The sequence below is a fragment of the Dama dama genome, chromosome 12 (assembly GCF_033118175.1).
Source record: "Dama dama isolate Ldn47 chromosome 12, ASM3311817v1, whole genome shotgun sequence".
In the NCBI taxonomy this organism is placed as follows: Eukaryota; Metazoa; Chordata; class Mammalia; order Artiodactyla; family Cervidae; genus Dama; species Dama dama.
Window position 1 is genome coordinate 25,793,670 of NC_083692.1, and position 20,996 is coordinate 25,814,665.

General features: G+C 36.1%; 1 protein-coding gene and 1 non-coding gene across 10 annotated transcripts in view; both read right to left on the bottom strand.

Annotated features, from left to right (window-relative positions):
* Positions 1 to 20,996, bottom strand: part of FUT8 (fucosyltransferase 8) — a 306,584-nt gene that overhangs the window by 103,605 nt on the left and 181,983 nt on the right. For all 9 annotated transcript variants that reach the window (XM_061156864.1, XM_061156858.1, XM_061156861.1 and 6 more), the window contains 2 exons: positions 6,411 to 6,526; positions 6,132 to 6,294 (listed from right to left, as the gene is read on the bottom strand). In XM_061156864.1, the coding sequence (XP_061012847.1) occupies positions 6,132 to 6,294; positions 6,411 to 6,526 (279 nt within the window). The remainder of the gene's footprint in view (positions 1 to 6,131; positions 6,295 to 6,410; positions 6,527 to 20,996) is intronic.
* Positions 8,280 to 8,351, bottom strand: TRNAC-GCA (transfer RNA cysteine (anticodon GCA)). Its single transcript has one exon. It is a non-coding gene; the product is annotated as a tRNA-Cys (tRNA).

The following is a 20,996-nucleotide window of genomic DNA, read 5'->3' on the forward strand; positions in this document are numbered from 1 at the left end:
TTTATCAGATGATAAGTACTGAATTTCAAATATCTTCATAATATCTATGACCATGACTTTACGAGTTAAAAATATTTAGAAATTAAAATTTTTCTACTTAGTATGACAGTTGAAGACATTAGCAATATTTGTGATTTACTCAACATTTAGTGTTTTATATTAGGGTTCTAGGAAATTTATTCACTGAAAAAGGAGTTCTGCTCTTAGAATTGACTTATTTAAAATATACTTTCCATAATAACATTGCTATAAACCATTCATATTGTTCACACAAATAAAAAGAAATCTAATATACACTAATAAACGTATACCAAAGGACTTCTGATTTATATACTTTCAATATGGTATATTACTCTTTGAAGAACTAAAATGAAAGATGTGCAATTTCACTTATCATATTAAACTATAAGGCCTAAGAGACAATAAAAACTGAGTATGAAAAAATGTGTAAAAACAACAAAGGATACATATTTTTTCCTTTTCAATATTAAACTGAATTTCCAGTTTCATCTGTAAAATAAATAGATTGAAACCAAGAGCCCATAGTCATCAAAAGAAAATAATGTTCCATATTCATTTTACTTTTCTCCTCTTCTTTGAAGGAAGAGTAGCACTATGGGATAAAACATAAAATCTAAACTAGTTCTCTGACTCTAACAACCCTAAGTTTATGATGAGCCAAAGTGGGTTTTTTCCCTCCCTCAATTTCCACATATTTTTAGATGCATTTAAAAAATTACTGAGCACAGGGTCCATGAAATATAAACAAACGATCAGATATATTTGGTAAGCAACATTATTTTTTATCATTCACATTCAAAGAAAGTTCATACTTCATTGCTTAGAATCAGAATTACACTCCAAATTGGAAACACTGTATTTTTAGTGATTGATGGATAACTGCAGTCTCATGACTACTTTTAGATACAGGGATCACTTAAATCCTCCAAAGTAAATCAAACATGGAGTCAAGGGCACGGAGTACAAAAATACAGAATGTCAGGTTTTCTTCTGGTCCCACAGGCTTCCTTTCAGCATGACTCTGGTAACACTTTAGATGCCCACCTCCAATTCCTCCCCTATATACTCCATGATTTCTAACAGATACTGTTTTGCAGCATCCACTGTTAAAATCAACTGGGGCTTCTAGCTTTATACTTAGAGGTAAATGACTTTTCTCCTGTAACTTACCCTTCATACCTTTTGTGATTCTCAATTACAAGAGAATATTTTGACCTCAGTTATATAATTTTCTTTAGTTGCACAAAATTAATAAATCTTTCAATGGAATAGGATTTTGTTTTTGCACAGGGTGCGAAGTAGAGTGTGAAATAATCAAAGAATGCATATACTAAATAAAAAAGACATAACTTACTGAATGCAAACTAAGTAATGATTGCTTAGCACTGCAGGGTAGAGAAGGTATTGAATTTAGAGTTCCAGGCATCAGGAGACTACACTTTGTCAGGGAAAAAAATCAAATTACTAAACAAGGAACAATGATCTCCATTTATGAAAGCTATCCTTCCAGCAAAATACAAAGTCCTCAATTACTTTTGAGTCCCCCATCTCCCTACACTGGATCAGTCACCAAGTTCTGAGACTTCTATTTTTCTCACATTTACCCCTTTCTATTCCTACTGCCAACTATCCATGTCCAGAAGCTCATTATCACTTACTTGGACTTCTGTAAAATCTTTCTAATTTCCTGACAACAGACTTTCCTTCACATGGCTCTCAGAAAGAGCTCTCTAAAATGCACCAGTAAGACTTGTATACAGAATAAAATGCAGAATGCTTATAACTCAATAAAAAGACAATTCCCCAAAATCAAGCGTGTGATTTAGAAAAGACACTATACCAAAGATGATATATGGATGGCAATTAAGCACATTAAAAGATGCTCAATAACATTAGTAAGGAATTGAAAATTAAAACCATAATGATATACCACTACACTATTAGAATGGAGGGGAAAAAATATAAAAACTGACAAAATCAAGGGCAACAAGATATGGAACAACTGGAAATCTTACACACTGCTGGTGAGAATACAAAGCTTGGTGATGTCTTACATAATTAAACATACACTCCATATCAGTTCAGTTCAGTCGCGTCTGACTCTTTGCGACCCCATAAACCGCAGCACGCCAGGCCTCCCTGTCCATCACCAACTCCCAGAGTCCACCCAAACCCATGTCCATCGAGTCAGTGATGCCATCCATCCATCTCATCCTCTGGCGTCCCCTTCTCCTCCTGCCCTCAATCTTTCCCAGCATCAGGGTCTTTTCAAATGAGTCAGCTCTTCACATCAGGTGGCCAAGGTATTGGATTTTCAGCTTCAAAATCAGTACCAATGAACACCTAGGACTTATCTCCTTTAGGATAGACTGGTTGGATCTCCCTGAAGTCCAAGGGACTCTCAAGAGTCTTCTCCAACACCATAGTTCAAAAGCACCAATTCTTCGGTGCTCAGCTTTCTTTATAGTCCAACTCTCACATCCATACATGACCAGTGGAAAAACCATATCCTTGACTAGACGGACCTTTGTGGACAAAGTAATGTCTCTGCTTTTTAATATGCTGTGTAGGTTGGTCATAACTTTCCTTCCAAGGAGTAAGCATCTTTTAATTTCATGGCTGCAATCACCATCTGCAGTGATTTTGGAGCCCAGAAAAATAAAAGTCAGCCCCTGTTTCCCCATCTATTTGCCATGAAGTGATGGGACCAGATGCCATGATATACTCCATATATGACCTATCAAACCCATTCCTGTGTATTAATCCAAAAGAAATAAAAACATGTTTCCACAAAAACGTATATGTTAATGTCTATAGTAGCTTCGTATATACATAATCACCAAAAAAATAGAAAACTCAAGTGTCCTTCAAATGCTGAATGGATAAACCAACTGTGGTACATCCATACTATGCTTATTACTTAACCATAAAAAGGAATGAACTACCAATACACAAAACAATATGTGTGAATCCCACATGGTATTATACCAAGTGAAAGAAACCACACTCAAAAATCTACATAGTATGATCCCATTTACATAAAATTCTGGAAAAGGCAAAATTATAGGGACAGGGTACAGATTTGGTGATTTTAAGGGACTGGAGTTGGGGGTGGGAAGGTGCTGACTATAAAGGAGCAGAAGGAATTCTCCTAGGGCAGTATCAATTCTGTATCTTGATTGCAGTGGTGGTTATAAAACTAGGAGCATCTGTCAAAACTCACAGAACTATAGACTACATTATGTACATTTCATTGTAAATAAATTATGACACAATAAAGTTTATTTAGAAAGTAAAAAGAAAAAGAGATCAGAGTTTCTATGGGAACAGAATTTTAACACATAAAGAAAGCCATTCTGAAAAAACAAAAGCCCATAAGTAATTTTGCTCTAACTGATGTCTTTCTGAACAAAAAAATGATGAGTGATTCAAAGGGAAATCTGAACAAGAAAACTGATAGACTCAACCTCTAACTAATTTTTCAGAGAACATAGACTTTCAGTCCAGAGACTATAGACTATAATTTGGGCCAGCATAAAAAGAAAATGGGGATTTTGTGTAATGTAAAAATCACCAAAGGTCTGTTTTAATTCTTATACTTAAAGATCTTGGAAATTAACAGTAAGATGGTATATGCTACATACATACAAATTCTATTTGTACATTCATTACTTTAAAGGTTATTTCTCTAATTTTTGGTTGTCCTTTGTTCATTATTTGTAATACGGTATTCTAATCTGGCTGCCTCGAGTTAAATTGCTACCCTGTGAAGTTGTATCCTAAGTTCATTATAAGCTCTGCTTAAGACAGCAAAAGAATCTGGGTATTTTGGGTTTCCTGCCTTTTTTGTTTTCAGCAAAATATTATTACTTAACATTTACTAAAGGTAGTGTCAAGAAACAAAATGTATTTAAGATTGAACTCAACTCACAAAAAAATTAACATTGATTTACATCAACTTTTCAGTGCCCAACATTTTTTTATTTCCACATATTTTTTCAATTCCTACATACAGTCACAGAACCTAAGCACAAAATAATTTTTAAATAATTATTTTAATTTGGAAAAGGCCAAAAAGTAAAATGGCATCACCAACTCGATGGACATGAGTTTGAGCAAGCTCTGGGAGTTGGTGATGGACAGGAAAGCCTGGCGTGCTACAGTCCATGGGGTTACAAGAGTTGGACACAACTGAGCTACTGAACTGAATTGAAAAAATTAAACTTTCAAGTAATTAGATCACTGAAACTTTAAAATTAAATATTCTATCAGAAGAGCCAAAATTTATCCTTTAAAATACCATATAGTCTGCCCAACTCAAATCCTCTTCAGATTTGCATTTTCCTAAAAAACTGCAATTAGCAAAGCACAGAAGCACAAAGCTCCAATGAACAGAATCTTGGTGCCCAGAATCAGCTTAGGGTGGAGAAGCATTAAGGACAGAATCAGTCCATATTTGGTCTAAAGGTCTAAGTATGACCTGACTGCAAGTTAGGCAAAAATTTCAAAGGGACTGCTGAATCTGTGACCTAGTAAATCAATGCCCCTTGAAATTTATGCTCTTAAACTGCTATAGAGTATGTATGGATGTGAGAGTTGGACTGTGAAGAAGGCTGAGCACCGAAGAATTGATGCTTTTGAACTGTGGTGTTGGAGAAGACTCTTGAGAGTCCCGTGGACTGCAAGAAGATCCAACCAGTCCATCCTAAAGGAGATCAGTCCTGGGTGTTCACTGGAAGGACTGATGCTGAAGCTGAAACTCCAACACTCCTGGAGTAACAGGCCACCTCATGCGAAGAGTTGACTCGTTGGAGAAGACCCTGATGCTGGGAGGGATTGGGAGCAGGAGGAGAAGGGGACGACAGAGGATGAGATGGCTGGATGGCATCACTGACTCGATGGACGTGAGTTTGAGTAAACTCCGGGAGTTGGTGATGGACAGGGAGGCCTGGCGTGCTGCAATTCACGGGGTTGCAAACATTCGGACGTGACTGAGCAATTGAACTGAAATGAAACTGCTATAGATTCACTAATACTAAAATGAGTCCAATAAACTGACAGATTTTATTTGTAATTTCACTTAAAACAGCAAAGCAATATTTCAAAATAACTACAATATTGCTGATATGTTAATATATATGAATCTCTAGGTTGTGGGGTAATTCTTCTCCTCTTCACAGTGGTAGGCTGTGTTAATACAACAATTTTTCTTTTATTGTTCACTAATGAGACAGTAATTGCCATCAGAATCCCACTGGGAATATAGACTTGCAAATATAATAGGCCTACGGACAGGTTTTACATATCTATAAAGACTCTCGGATACATTTTGTTCTGCATGAACACACCAGACCAAAATGTGTCCTTTGCCACGGAAGATAAACTCCACATTTTCAGAAATGTGCAAACAGAAGAAACAAATTTAACTAGGCAGATTTTAGGTTCTTCTTTCTAGCAACTAAATGGAAGAGCAATTAACAGAATGCTCCTTTTTATCAAAAACTTATTAACCTTTCTCTAGAAATCTTAAAAAGCTGCTGAAGTTTTCAGTGTTTCAATTCAAAACATAACTGCCAGCCTCAGTATGTGTTCCAATGAATGTACTGTAATGTAAACTGCACACTCCACTTCACATGTCAGTTGTATAACAAGGAGATTTAGGAAGATATTTTAATGTACTGCTAGCTGACTGAGCACTACCTTTGGAGTTTAGTCAGGGCATAAAGATTTCTAGAAATTCATTTAAAATAATATTTTCTGGTGATGAACTACATTCGGTGATTATCGTCCATTGAGCCCTCAGGCACTCTACTGCTTCTAAACATTCAGTTCAGTTGCTCAGTCGTGTCCGACTCTTTGCGACCCCATGAACCGCAGCACGCCAGGCCTCCCTGTCCATCACCAACTCCTGGAGCCTACCCAAACTCATGTCCATTGAGTCGGTGATGCCATCCAACCATCTCATCCTCTATCGTCCTCTTCTCCTCCTGCCCTCAATCTTTCCCAGCATGGAAGGTATCATTTACCATTCAGCAGGGAAATTAACAAAGGTTCCCATTTCCCATTCTTAGATTATAATCTAAGTCCCAAATGAAATGTAAAGGAAGTACCTTTCATGATGTCCCAAATCTGACAGAAATTCATCGGCATGTCTTTGGAGTTCATTTCCTTCTAAATTCTTTAATTTCTTCAACTCGCTTTGTAAAAAAAACCAAAGTTCTTTAGCTCCATTTTCAATCCTCCTCCTTAGGATTTCATGATCCTTCCCCAAACCTGTTGTCAAGCAATGGAGAGTATTAGCATTTCCAACATTTCGATGAAAGGATGCTTTCAATTATTTGTACTAATATCAGTATATTGAAGAGGAGAAACAATGTATGATTACCTACCATTTCTAGTTTGCTTCTTATAATTTTCAATCTGTTCTTTGGCCTTCACAAGCTGCTCTTCTAAAGCACGAATCCTTCCTGAAGCTGGTCCCTGATCAATGGGGCCTTCTGGTATTCTGTAGTTCAAGGAAGAAAACGCAAACATTTAGCTTATATGTTATGCAAGAAAATACATGCTTACTTTGCTAAAACATATTTATTGGTAACTCTAGAAGTCACTGGACCATAACACATATTAGAAGTACCAAATGAAATTTTCCCTCCAAAGTTAAGGGTAAGACATAAACACTGGAAAGATACTGAAGACAGAAAAAAATAATCTAGCTCAGAGATGTATGATCTTTCAAGAATTAAGGAACCTTTAGAACTATCACCTAAAAACTCATCACACTACTCTGAATAACACCATTAATGCCAAAGTGATCAATTCTTTCACTAGTGTTGAGAACAAAGTTGAAGGAGAGGGTGACAAAAAGCCTTAAAAGGAGTACAAAAGCATGTAATTGAAAATGTGTCTATGTTCAAATATCAAATGCAAATTATTTCTAAATTAATCACAATATCAGGCCATGTAAACCTGTGCTCCAGTTCATGAACTTATAACCTTAGATTACTAAGCATTGGTTTTACAAGGAAGACAAAGACAAGAATAGAAGATGAAGAATACCAGAAAAAACACCTGACGGTTAATGTCCTGTTTATGTTGGGAATGAAAACTACCAGTCAACAATATAAAATGTCGGAGCATAGCAGAGGAACTCCAGGATTTCTTGCTTATATTATCAACCTGTACAACTTTTTTCCAAACTGTACTTACTTCTAACATATTTTGTTTTTATGTGACTTTTGACAGTATTCTATACTCCAATTTTGCCATAAAAGATATTCACATCCTAAGTCTGGAATCTGTAATGCTATCTTAGGTGACAGAAAACTGTATGTGTGATTAAGGATCCTGAGAGGGGGAAATAGGCTTGGATTACCCAAGTGAGCCATAAATTGTAACCACATGTGTTCTTATAAGAGGGGAGTAGAAGGAAATTTCATTACAAAAGAGGAGAAGGTCATGCATATTACTTTGAAGATGGAGGAATGGGTCATGAGCAACAAATGCAAGAAAGGCATCTTTAGGAGCTGGTAAAGGCAAGGACAGATTCTCATCTGGAGTTTCTCTAGTGAATGTGGCCACACAGACACCTAGGTTTTGGCCCCATGTAACTCATTTCTGACTTCCCAAACTGTAAGAAAATAAATTTCTAATATTTCAAGCCAAAAAGTTTATGGTTATGTGTTACAGCAGCAATAGGAAACTAATACATACACACATATTTACATACATATATACAAATATGCATATATACTTTTGGAAAAATATTGAGAAGATTAAAAAAGGGCTGATTTTTTTCTTCCATAATCTATTTAAATGAGAAAATGTCTCTAAGTAGCTAGCACAGTGTCTGTCAATAAACCTTATCAGGACTACTGTATCTGGGCTCAGTCATTTTAGAGATGAGCTGTAACCTTGAAATGCCTGGGATATCTATTTGTACCATCACAATCATTCCAGGAAAACAATTTTTAAACTATACTTGACAGAACTTAAATTTATATATCAACTTGATGAAAAAAGTAATTTAAAATTTTAATACCTTTTATAGTATTTTTATTAACAGATAAAGCCAAATTAACTTCAGAATGAATGCTTAGTAAAGAAGCTCTTGTTACAGTTATAAAGAAAGAAAGTGAAGTTGCTCAGTAGTGTCCGACTCTTTGCGACCTCATGGACTGTAGCCTACCAGGCTCCTTCACCCATGGGATTTTCCAGGCAAGAGTACTGGAGTGGGTTGCCATTTCCTTCTTTAGGGGATCTTCCCAACCCAGGGATCGAACCCGGGTCTCCTGCATTGCAGGCAGACGCTTTACCATCTGAGCCACCAGGGAAGCTACAGTTATACTGGAGTAAATAAAATATCCTATAATTTCACATGAAATTATATGCATTAACACTGAACAGAAGCAGAAATGATAGTCATCCACTAATCGTGAATGTTCCAGGCTACAGAATTTGAATTTAAAAAAAAAGCTTCATTTGTATACAAACAACAGAATAATGGTAAAATGAAGAGAGTTGTTAGGTGCACAATTACCCAATTTATGAGCACAAATACGTATACATTCATAAATGAGGCATTTCCTGGTACATAATTTTTAAAACTTGGCTCTTAATCGCTTTCTGAATTAGATGGCTGGTTTGTAGGAAATAATTTGAAGACAAAATAAAATTACCACCTCTTGTAATTTATTATGGCAGCAATATACCATAGGATTAGGATGTCCTTTTCCAGAATACATTTTAGTGATACAAAATTTCAGTCAGTTGAAAGATATGTCCAGGTTCTCCTTTTTATCTCATTTCTTCCTACTTTGATGGAATAATGTTAGGGGAAAACAGGCATGAAAAAACAGCATAAAGTCTTTTCAGCAGAGTTCCATTAAGTATTAAATCCCATCTAATTCTAATAGAACAGAAAAGAATTAGTGATTTATATTACATTATTATATGTAATAATGTAATCCAACTATGGATAAACTATAGATAAAGAAAAGTAATAGAGAAGTCAGTGCAAAAAATGAACACAATAAGGGCTTTTCTTTCCAAATCCCATACAGAAAAGAGTAAATCTGTAAGAACAATCTCTTCACCTGAATATTTAGGTAATTGAATGTTTTATTACATTCACTGTGCAGAAAGATATATAGAATATCTTCTGGCCAAGATGAAGTAACAGAGGTCAGATTTATCATTAAGCCTGGAACAAGTGAAAACCCAGGACAGGGAGGCCTGGTATGCTGCAGTCCATGGGGTCGCAAAGAGTTAGACATGACTTGGCAACTTAACAAGTGAAAACCCAGATAAAACGTATGAAACAACAGTTTAGTAAAACTGGAATCTGGAGAAAGATGGAGGGCAAAATAGGTGATTCTTGACTTTAGTACTCCTCAGAGAAAGAGTAACTAGCAACTATTCACAGACTAGATACCTTTTTGAAGATCCCAGAACGAAAGGGTGAGTATGAAATATATCCCGCAATCATAATAACTGAGAGAAAGAGCATGAGAAGAGCAAGAGGAGTGGTTTCACTCTGATCTCCCCACCCCCAACCCCCGCCCCTCAGCTCAGTGCGGGGCTGCCCTGACGAGATCCCCTGGGCCTAAAGCTTCTCCTGCAGGAAAAGAGTGTAAGAGGACATGAAGCTTCCCCAGCATTCCAGATGCTTCCTGGGAGGCCCACTTAAGTACTTCATGGGGACTATTAGGAGAATCAGCTAAAGATAGAGAAGGAGGACGGGGCTCACGGCAGTCAGTGTGCAGATCTTGGCAGACTGCATTCCTACTAGCAGTTGGGCCTGAGCTGAGATCCTGACCAGCAACTCTGACCACTTGCAGAGCTGAGCTTGTGACCCCGGCTGGTCTGGGAATTTGGTTGGCAGTTCTGCCTGGCTGGTTCCTCAGCCAGAGGGCTGTCTTGGAGGAGGAGCAAATTCTAGGGCTCTGCCAATACAGGGAAGCAAGTCAGCAGCCCTACTCAACTGCTGAGCATAGCCTTCAACCCACCCCTCCCCCCACCTTGAGCAGAAAGCCTGGCCTGAGACACTAGGCAGTCACTTGGCACATCCTATGACCCCCAAGCAGGGAAGAAAGTCCCCGGCCACATGCAAGCACTGAGCACAGCCTCCAATCTCATCCAACAGTGAAGACTGGCAAAAAATGCCAGGCATTGTGGGCAGCCATGAAGAACATCCTATGGCTACTTAGGAGGAAAGCAAGTCAGTAGGCCCACCCAACTGCAAAGCCCAGCGTACTGTCAACCTGACCAGGAAGGCTGGCCAGGTACCTCAGGCAGCCACAGAGACCATTCTGTAGGTCTGTTCAAGCAGAGAACTGAGCCAGAAGCACCATTCTACTGCTGAACATAAGTCTTCAGCCTCACAGGTGACCAGAGACCCTGGTTTCTGATGCCCGTCCTACAAGCCCATTCAGGCGGACAGCCAAGCCAGCAGCCCTGCCCAACTGCAGAGCATGACCACTGGTCCTGTCTGACTGAGGAAGTCCAAAGAGTGTCCCTCAACAGCTTTGAAGCCTAGCCCCTGGTACTGACTATGTGGAGATCAGCCTTTGGTGCTGTATGGCAGCACAGCATAGCCTACAACCCATTCATTTGCTAAGCATGGCCTGAAAACCCACCCAGTTTGAATGCCCAGGTAGCCACCTCACCTAATCACAAAGCATAGCCTAGGGCTCCACCCAACCAGTAAGCCCAAAAAGCAACCCCTCAGCCACTGAGCACAGCCTCCAGCTCCACCCAGCTGTGGGGTACAACTGGCAGCCTACCTGGCCAAGAAGCCCAGCAAGAGACTGTCAAACAGCAGAGTACAGACAAGAGCCTTCTAAACTGCAGAACCCAACCTATAGGCCCACCGAGTTGTGGGGCACAGTGTATGTCCCAATCTGATCTAGGAGTACACCTCTAGTTCCCGTCTGATCATAGAGCCCTGTGTATGGCTTTAACTGAATACAGTCTTGCCAAAGGTATCATCAAGTCAGGGGGCACAGCTTGAGGCCCCATCCAACCATGGATGAATGTGGAGCTCAGTGTATGACCCTGCTCATTCCCAGATTGCAGCCAACAGCACTCCCTGGACAGCAGGCCAGAGAACATGGCCCACAACCCTGCCTGACTAGGTGACCACAGAGCCCAGCAAACAGCCCTACCTGAACGCAGATCCCAGCCAGCAGTTCAGTCTGAAAATGCGAAGCCCAGCTCTGAGACATACCCAAATGCAGAAAAATAACAGTTGCTCTGTCCCTCAACCTCAGAGCACACACAGTAGCCTTCTCTAAATCGAGACCCTGAATGTAAGCACGCCTTGTCTAAGGCTGCTACCAGCTGCCCATCCAGAGCTCTAAGCTGAGCTGACTGGTAAACGTCTCTCCCAGCTTAAGTAATCCAGTAAACGCTGGAAAAGAGACCACTTTCTCAAAGGAGAATATATCCACACAAGGACAGAAGGATCATGAGGAATCAGGTAAATATAAAAACACCAAATGAAACTAATAAAGCTCCAATCACTACACCCCAAGAAATGAAGATCTATCAACTGTCTAACAAAGAATTGAAAGCAATCCTCTGAAAAAAATTCAGTGAACTGTGAAAAAACATAGACAGCTAATAAAAATTAGGAAAACAAGGCATATAACAAAATTGTGAATTCAGTAAGAAAACAGAAACCATAACAACAAAAAAAAAAACCAGGAAACCTAGGCCTGAAAAATACAATGACTAAAGAATTCAACAAAAAGCTTCAACAACAGACTTAATCAAGCAAAGAATAAGTGAACCTGAAGACAGCTCGTTTGAAATTATCCAGTCAGAGGAGTAAAAAGAAACAAAAAGAAAAAGAGTGAAGAAAGACTAAGGAAATTATATATTCCCAAAATCAAATTATAAATTCCATAAGCAAAGCAATCTATGATTACTGCAGTTCTAGCAGGAAAAGAAAGAGATAAGGGGGCACATGTATATTATCTAGGGTGAAACAGAAGGCTTATTTTTAAAAATAATATCTAACTCTGGTGAGTTATTTGAACATCTAAATTCACGAAACTTGTAAGTCCCCAAGTAGAAAATCTTAGGGAGTATAATAAGGCTGCAGAATTCAAAATTAACATATAAAGTTCAATGTATTTCTATATTTAGGAAAAAACAATGGGAAATTGATATTTCAAAGCACATTATTACTTATAGTAACAAAATCATGAAAAAATTAAATATGATGGAGTAAAAGAGATAAAATCTGCAAAGTAAAAATGATGAACTTTGCTTAGAAACTGACAGGCCAATTCCAAAATTCATATGAAATGGCAAACACCTAAAACAAATCTTTGAAACACTAAGAAAACTGAAAGACTAACACTATCTGATACCAAGATTGTAAAGTTACGATAATCAATATAGCGAGGTACTGCCATAAAGATAAAGAAATCAATGAAACAGAATAGAATAGGTCAAGGAATAGGACCATACATAGTACGCAAAACTGTTTATTATAAAGTCACAGTAATTTAGTGGAGAAAGAATAGCTTTTACAACAATAAAACTCATAGAAGAAAACAAGAAATATACCTTTATGATCATCAGTTAGGCAAAGTTTTCTTAGATATGACACCAAAGCATGATCCATAAAAGAAATAACTGATAAATCAGACTTCACTGAAATTTAAAACTCTTCATTTAAAAAGACACTGTTAAGACCATGGTGAGACATGACATAGACTAGAAGAAAATATTTGCAAATCTTCTATCTGTTAAAAGATTTCTGTCTAAATTATATAAAGGATCCAATCATCAGAATACAACCCAAGTGGAAAAAAAATGAGAAAAGATTTGAATAGATACTTCACACACACACAAAATAAATTAAAAAACATATAAGCATATTAAAAGATTAACATCATTAAGTCATCAGAGAATGAAAGGAAAGCAGACTGTGTGTCTGGCCTATTTCACTGATTATATTTAATGTCATGGAATATGAAACAGGATTTCCTGTAGATAATCTTCATTTCCTATTAAAAATGCCAACATGTTCAGGTTTTCTAATATTATGCATATTTCAAAAATTATAAAATTCTCTGGAATAAAACATTTGAAGAAAATCTTTCAAACATAATGTTGTCCTTCTGATACACAAACATAAGCCACTTTTCAGGGAATTCAGTGGCTCTGTTCAAAAACATAAAAATCAATAAATTTCTGCTTTGTGGTTAGAACACGAAAAACAGTGAATCTGTAGCCTAAGTGATATGACTATACAGCTCTCTCAGATAAAGTAAACTTTTCTCATCAGAAATATATTTAATAGTTCATTTAAAATAGGTTGCCTTTCTTAAATATTAATACTTCCAATGATTTTTCCATGAATGTAATAAAGATCTTTATTAAGAAAAAGAACCTAGGCACAAATAAACAATATTAGGAATGAAAAGAAAATTACAAGCACAGATAAAGAACTTTAACTCATCACAAAATACTACATTTTCAGGCACCTAATGTTAAGATATGGAAAAAAATAACTTCTAGAGGAAACTGAAATATCAAAATAGATTCAAGAAGAAACAGAAATTTAATCAGTAATCAAAAAGCTATTTAAGTAAAAAGACTCTAAGACCAGGCATTTTTACATGTGAATTTCAAAAATATCCATAAAACAGTTATACAAATTTTTTCCTATGGAATATAAAAAGAGAGGAAGTTCCAAACTCCTACTCCTGAAATTAGTATAAAATTGATAGAAAAAATGGTATAAAGGTCAAGAAAAGGAAAATTAAAGGTCAACTAAAAATCTGTTTTCAAAATCCTAAGTGATATATTACCATAGCAGTATTTTAAAAAATACACCATGACTAGACTTTATCAAGAATATCCAGTTGGTTTGTAACTAGAAAAGGTACTAACGTAAATTCAATGAAATAACAAGTTAAAGGCAATAATAAAATTACTATCTCAACAGAAACAGGAAATAAATCATTTGACAAAAGTTAAAATTTATCCATTATAAAATTCTTAAGGAATAGAAGGTAAACTCCCTAACTTGATAAGGAGTATGTATCAAAAAATTCACAGTAAAAAATCACATTCCACAGATCAAAATTAAAAGTATTCTGTTTAAAGTTAGAAACAGCAGAAGAAATGTCTGCCATCACTGCTCTGTTAACCGCTGTTCTGGAAATCTTAGTCAATGCAGTAAGAAAGATATAGGAAATATAGGAAATATAGGAAAGGAACAGACAACTGTTGATATTCACAGATGATATGATCTTTAGTGCAGAAATACCAATATAATCTACAAACTAACTGCACTAAATTCAAGAAAATTTCTAGATACAGTATTAAGATATAAAAAATTAGTTTAATGTCCCTAAACAATAACCACAAATTATAAAATATATATTCTAAATATATCACATTTAAAATAGCAAACAAAATGATAAGGAAGGAATAAATCTAAACAAATAGTAAGATATGCATGAGAAACATCAAATATTTTCTGAAGAAGTAATCACAGCCCAAATTGATTGGATATAATTCTAATAAAAATTATAAAAGGATCTTTTAATTGAATGACAAGGTGATCCTAATATTCATATGAATCACAAAAATCTTCAAACAGACTATAAATTTTGCAAAATAGTAAATGGGAGGAGGATTTACCCAATCAGATTAACTAAACATAATACAAAACAGTATGGTACTGGCAAAAGATCAGATAAATAAATTAATGGAACTTAAGAATAAAGTTCCTGGAGACAGATCGCAACATATATGACAGAGGTATCATTCTACATTACTAGGGAAAGATAAATTATTCAATAAATGATTGCTTAGACAGCTGGGTTCCTACTTGGAAAATGTGAAAATTAAATAATCAGACAACTAAAACTTTAAAATTTTAGAAGAAATTTTATATTCTTCATGACCTTGGGTCAGAGATGGATTTCTTCAACAAGGTTTTAAAAGCCTAAACCTTAAATCCCAAAGAAAGGCAATGCCAAAGAAGGCTCAAACTACCTCACAACTGCACTCATCTCACATGCTAGTAAAGTAATGCTCAAAATTCTCCAAGCCAGGCTTCAGCAATACGTGAACCGTGAACTTCCAGATGTTCAAGCTGGTTTTCGAAAAGGCAGAGGAACCAGAGATCAAATTGCCAACATCTGCTGGATCATCAAAAAAGTAAGAGAGTTTGAGAAAAACATCTGTTTCTGCTTTTGACTGTGTGCCAAAGCCTTTGACTGTGTGGATCACAATAAACTGTGGAAAATTCTGAAAGAGATGGGAATACCAGACCACCTGACCTGCCTTTTGAGAAACCTGTATGCAGGTCAGGAAGCAACAGTTAGAACTGGACATGGGACAACAGACTGGTTCCAAATAGGAAAAGGAGTAAGTCAAGGCTGGATATTGTCACCCTGCTTATTTAACTTATATGCAGAGTACATCATGAGAAATGCTGGGCTGGACGAAGCACAAGCTGGAATCAAGATTGCAGGGAGAAATATCAATAAGCTCAGATATGCAGACGACACTACCCTTATGGCAGAAAGTGAAGAGGAACTACGTATCTAAATTATTATCTAAATTATATAAAGAACTCCGTTAAATCTATACGAAAAGACAAACTGATAGAAAAATGTACAAAATAGATGACTAAGCAAACCACAGCTGAGAACTTTAATGACTGTTAATTCTGAGAAGTGATCAACTTCAAAATTTTAGTCACCAGGATAATCAAATTAAAACAGGTATCTTTTCTCACCTATTAGAAGGATAATAATTAAGAGTATAAGATTGAATGTCAGTGAGATATAGAGTAATTAGAACTCTCATATGCTGTATTAGTTTGCTAGGGCTGCCATAACAAAATACCATAACCTGGTAGCTCATACAAAACTATTTTCCTATAGTTAGGAAAGCTAAAAGTTCAAAATCAAGGTGTTGACACGTGTAGTTTCATCTGAGGCCTTTCTCTTTGGCTTGTAGATGTCTAACAGGCAAATAAAAAGATGTTCCAAAACCACTAATTATTAAACAATACAAATCAAAACTACAATGAGGTATGTATCACCTCATACAGGTCAAAATGGACATTATCAAAAAGTCTACAAATAATAAATGCTGGGAATGATGTGGAGAAAAAGGAAGCCTCATATACTATTGGTGGGAATGTAAACCAGTGCAGGTACTATGGAAAACAATACAGAGGTTCCTTGAAAAACTACAAATAGAGTTACCATGTGATCCAGCAATCCCACTCCTGGGCATTTATCCAGAAAAAATTCTAATTCTAAAAGATGCACGCATCCCCAATGTTCAGAGCAGCACTATTTACTAAAGCCAGCACATGGAACCAACCTAAATGTCCATAGACAGATGAATGGATAAAGCAGATGTGGTACATATATACAAAGGAATATTACTCAGTCATAAAAAGAAATGAAATTGTGCCATTTGTAGAAATGTGGATGGACCTAGGGCCTGTCATGCAGAGTGAAGTAAGTAAGATGAAGACAAACATCTGATATCACTTATATGTGGGGTCTAAAGAAATGATATAAATGAACTTATTTACAAAAGAGAAAAAGACTCACAGACACAGAAAACCAATTTATGGCTCTCAAAGGGGAGCAGGAGGTAGAGATAAATTGAGAGTTTGGGATTAACATATACCCACTATGTTAAAGAAAACTGAGAAACAGTAAGGACTTACTGTATAGCACAGGGAATTATATGCAATGTCTTGTAATAACCTATAATGGAGAAGAATCTGAAAAAGAATACACATATATACGTTTTGTGTGCACGTGTGTTTGTCAGTCACTCAGTCTTGTCTCTATGGGCCTCTTTACAATCCCATGGACTGTAGCCCACCAGGCTCCTCTGTCCATGGCATTTTCCAGGCAAGAATCCTGGAGTGGGTTGCCAGTTCCTTCTCCATTTATATACACATCTACACACACACACACATTCATTACACACACACACACACATATATATAACTGAATCACTTTGCTACATACCTGAAATTAACACAACTTTGTAAATCAACTATACTAAACTATATATACAAATATATAATTAAAATTTTTAAAAGAAAAAAAATATTGCTATAAAAATATCAAGTAAAATATCTTTTATTTAGATGAGATTAACCAACATAGTTGTTCATCATCTGCCTAAACTTTTAGTCATTGCTATGCAGGACTAGAACTGCTAAGATCAGATCATTTCACTAAATAAAAAGAATTCTTTTAAAAAGCCATCTATAATATATATTATTGCCATCTTGCCAATAAACTACTAGGACTACCATAAAGTTGGACCATTTATAAATATGAACTAAACTGGCTGAAAATTAGAATTATACTCAGTAACTCACAGATGCTCATTTTTTGTATTTATCTGTTGGTTTTTTCAGTTAGAAATTTTAAATGGGCACTCACGAGACTAGAATATTTCCAGTAAAACCACAAAAAATAAATACATTTATTCAAATGTCAAGCTTTGTCAAATTAGATAGATGGAAGAGATCTATCTATTCAGAGAAAACATCATTTTATTCAAATGAACTGCTTTTGTGGTTATGCTTATTCATTTTACAGAGTATGTAAAAACATAAATGGAACCCAAAGATTGGTAGAAGGGTCAAGCAACAACATCAGTTTTAACAGAATAATCACATGGGAAAATCTGGATTGAAATTCAGCTCTAAGATACTGTGGTGTCAACATTAAGTGGGTCTTAGGCTCAATTCTCCAAGGAAATCTGTGATGATGTTTATTTTGACAAGTGAAAAAGAAAGTATAAACTAGACCATAGTTTCATTATCCAGCAGCCAAAAACAGAACAATCTAGACTGACAGTTGTCCCTGCTCACTTCAAATATGAGAAAAGCATCCTTGTTAACAGAAAGAATTTTGGGCAAGATTTACAAATCAGGTTAAACTGAGGGAGTGGAAAAAGATATTCCATGCAAAAGGAAATCAGAAGAAAGCGGAGTAGCCATACTTGTATCAGAAAAAAATAGATTTTAAAATAATGACTGTTACAAGAGACAAGAAAGGATACTACATAATGATCAAAGGATAAACTCAAGAAGATGACATAACAATTGTAAATATATATGCACCCAACATTGGACTTCCCTGGTGGCTCAGATGGTAAAGAATCTGTCTGCCTGGGTTTGATTCCTGGATGGGGAAGATCCCCTACAGAAAGGAATGGCAACCCACTCCAGTATTCTTGCCTGGAGAATTCCATGGACAGAGAAGCCTGGAAGCTACAGTTCATGGGGTCACAAAGAATCAGACAGGACTAAGCGACTTAATACTTCCACACTATGAACCCAATAGAGGCGTACCTTAATATATAAGGCAAGTGCTAACAGCCATAAAACGGGAAACTGACAGTGACACAATAATAGTGGGGGATTTTAACACCTTACCTACACCAATAGACAAATCATTCAGACAGAAAATTAATGCGAAAACACAAGCCTTAAATGACATATTAGACCAGAGAGACTTAACTAATATTTATAGGACATTCCATCTGAAAAGCAGCAGAATACACTTTCTTCTCAAGTACACATGGAACATTCTCCAGGATAGATCACATTTTGGGTCATAAATCAAGCCTCAGTAAATTTAAGAAAACTGAAACCATATCAAGCATCTTTTCTGACCATAGCACTATGAAATTAGAAAACAGTTACAGGGAAAAAAAAAGAAAAACTACAAACTACATGGAGACTAAATAATACGCTACCAAATAATCAAGAGATCATAGAAGAAATCAAAGAGGAAATAAAAAATACCTAGAAACAAAAGACAATGAAAACACAATTCAAAATCTATGAAGTGAAGTGAAGCCGCTCAGTCATGTCCGACTCTTTGTGACCCCATGGATTGTAGCCTACCAGGCTTCTCTATCCATGGGATTTTCCAAGCAAGAGGACTGGAGTGGGTTGCCATTTCCTTCTCCAGAGGATTTTCCCCACCCAGGGATGGAACATGGGACTCCCGCATTGTAGGCAGATGCTTTACCATCTGAGCCACCAGGGAAGTCAAAATCTATGGGACATAGCAAAAGCAATTCTAAAGGCAAAGTTTATAGCAATATAATCCTACCTCAAGAAAACAAGAAAAATCTCAAATAAACAACCTATCCTTATACCTAAAGCAACTAGAGAAAGAAAAGAAACAAAACCCAAAGTTAGTAAAAGGAAAGAAATCATAAAGATTATAGCAGAAATAAATGAAATCGAAATGAAGAAAACAATAGCAAAGATCAATGAAACTAAAAGCTACTTCTTTGAGAAGATAAACAAAATTGATAAATGTTTACCCAGACTCGTCAAGAAAAAAAAAAAAAAAAGGATCCAAATCAATAAAATTAGAAATGAAAAAAGAGAAGTTACAATGGACACTATGGAAATACAAAGGATTATATGAGATTATTACAAACAACTATATGCCAATAAAATGAACAACCTAGAAGCAATAGATAAATGCTTAAAAGAACAACCTACCAAGACTGAACCAGGAAGAAACAGAAAATATGAACAGACCATGGTTCTAGCCACGGTTATCAGTTATCAAGTTATTCTACTTTTAATGTTTATTGGGTTTTGGAGAAATTTCTACATTTCAACAACATTTCTCAATAGTAACAGCTAATTTACCTCATATTCTCAAAAGGGCAAGGGTCTGATAAGAATATTTTCTGGGTACTTCATTTACAGCAAATTTTTGAATTTTTGTCAGAGTTTATGTACCAAGTAGACCCACTAAAATAAACAATTATTGGAAAGCTCTTCTTACAAATTAAGAAAGCAGTGAATGACAATATTAAGAAATGCAAAGACCTTGGTTATCTGCCAATTCAAATCTACTGCAAATCTTTTAGATTTGTCAGATTCAAAGGATAAAATGATAATAATGCTATTGCTAGTTCAGTAAGTGAACAGAACCCATACAACAAAACACTGAAAACCTTGCAAACCACAGAGGAACTCTGGATGTCTGGCCCAGGAACATATCCCCAAATCCTTCTAAGCAGACGCTCCCTGTAACACAGCAGTAAGGTCTTTATGAGACAAGGGCACAAACTTGAATAGCTTGCTGATATCCCACTACCAAGCCATTTCTGACAATGAGTAAAAATTTAGAACATCTTAGAAAACACTCATTTTGGAAAACACATTTCCCAAAAGAGTACTTTTGTCTCCTTTTCAGGCATATCTCCAATTTTTAAGAAATGCTTTAAGATAAGGCAGAGTTGAACCACTTAAAAGTATGCATGGAAAGGAGGGTAAAAATACAAATAATTTTCAGTGAGCTTAGGATTTCTCTTGTCTCCTCTCCTCCAACTTTTTCAGAAAAATTATCTTATTTATATTCCTGATATAGAGTGGATACCATATTCTGAAAACATATATTTTTCTCTTTTTGCTGATGACTGGTTCTGTTTTTGCATATTTCCCATTTATAAGGTGGGAAACTGGGCTTAGGCAAAAATTAAGTTTTCATATTAAATTGCTTGTTTAAAAAAAGTTCAAAAATTACAAAAATTCTTAAGATATCTGTAAATTTTTACTAAAATTCTAAGTAAACTAAGGATAAGACCCCTAACCAAACACAAACTAGTCTAGATTTAAAAAAATGCATACATATACTGTTTTTCAAACACACACACACACACACACACACACACACACACACGCACATACATGCACATCTGAAGATATAAACATGTATACTTAGAAGTCTTTCAAATTAAACAAATTGACAGATTGCAAGGACTATAACATTTGGGGGGTTCTGTTTGTTTATTTGCTTATCTGAGCAGAGAAAGACTTATTGCAAACACCAAGCAAGGAGAATAGGCAGCTTGCACTAAAAAACCCTGATCTCCAGGACTATGTTTTCAAAGAAAGGTTAGGTCCCATTAGTCCATCTGAATGCTTA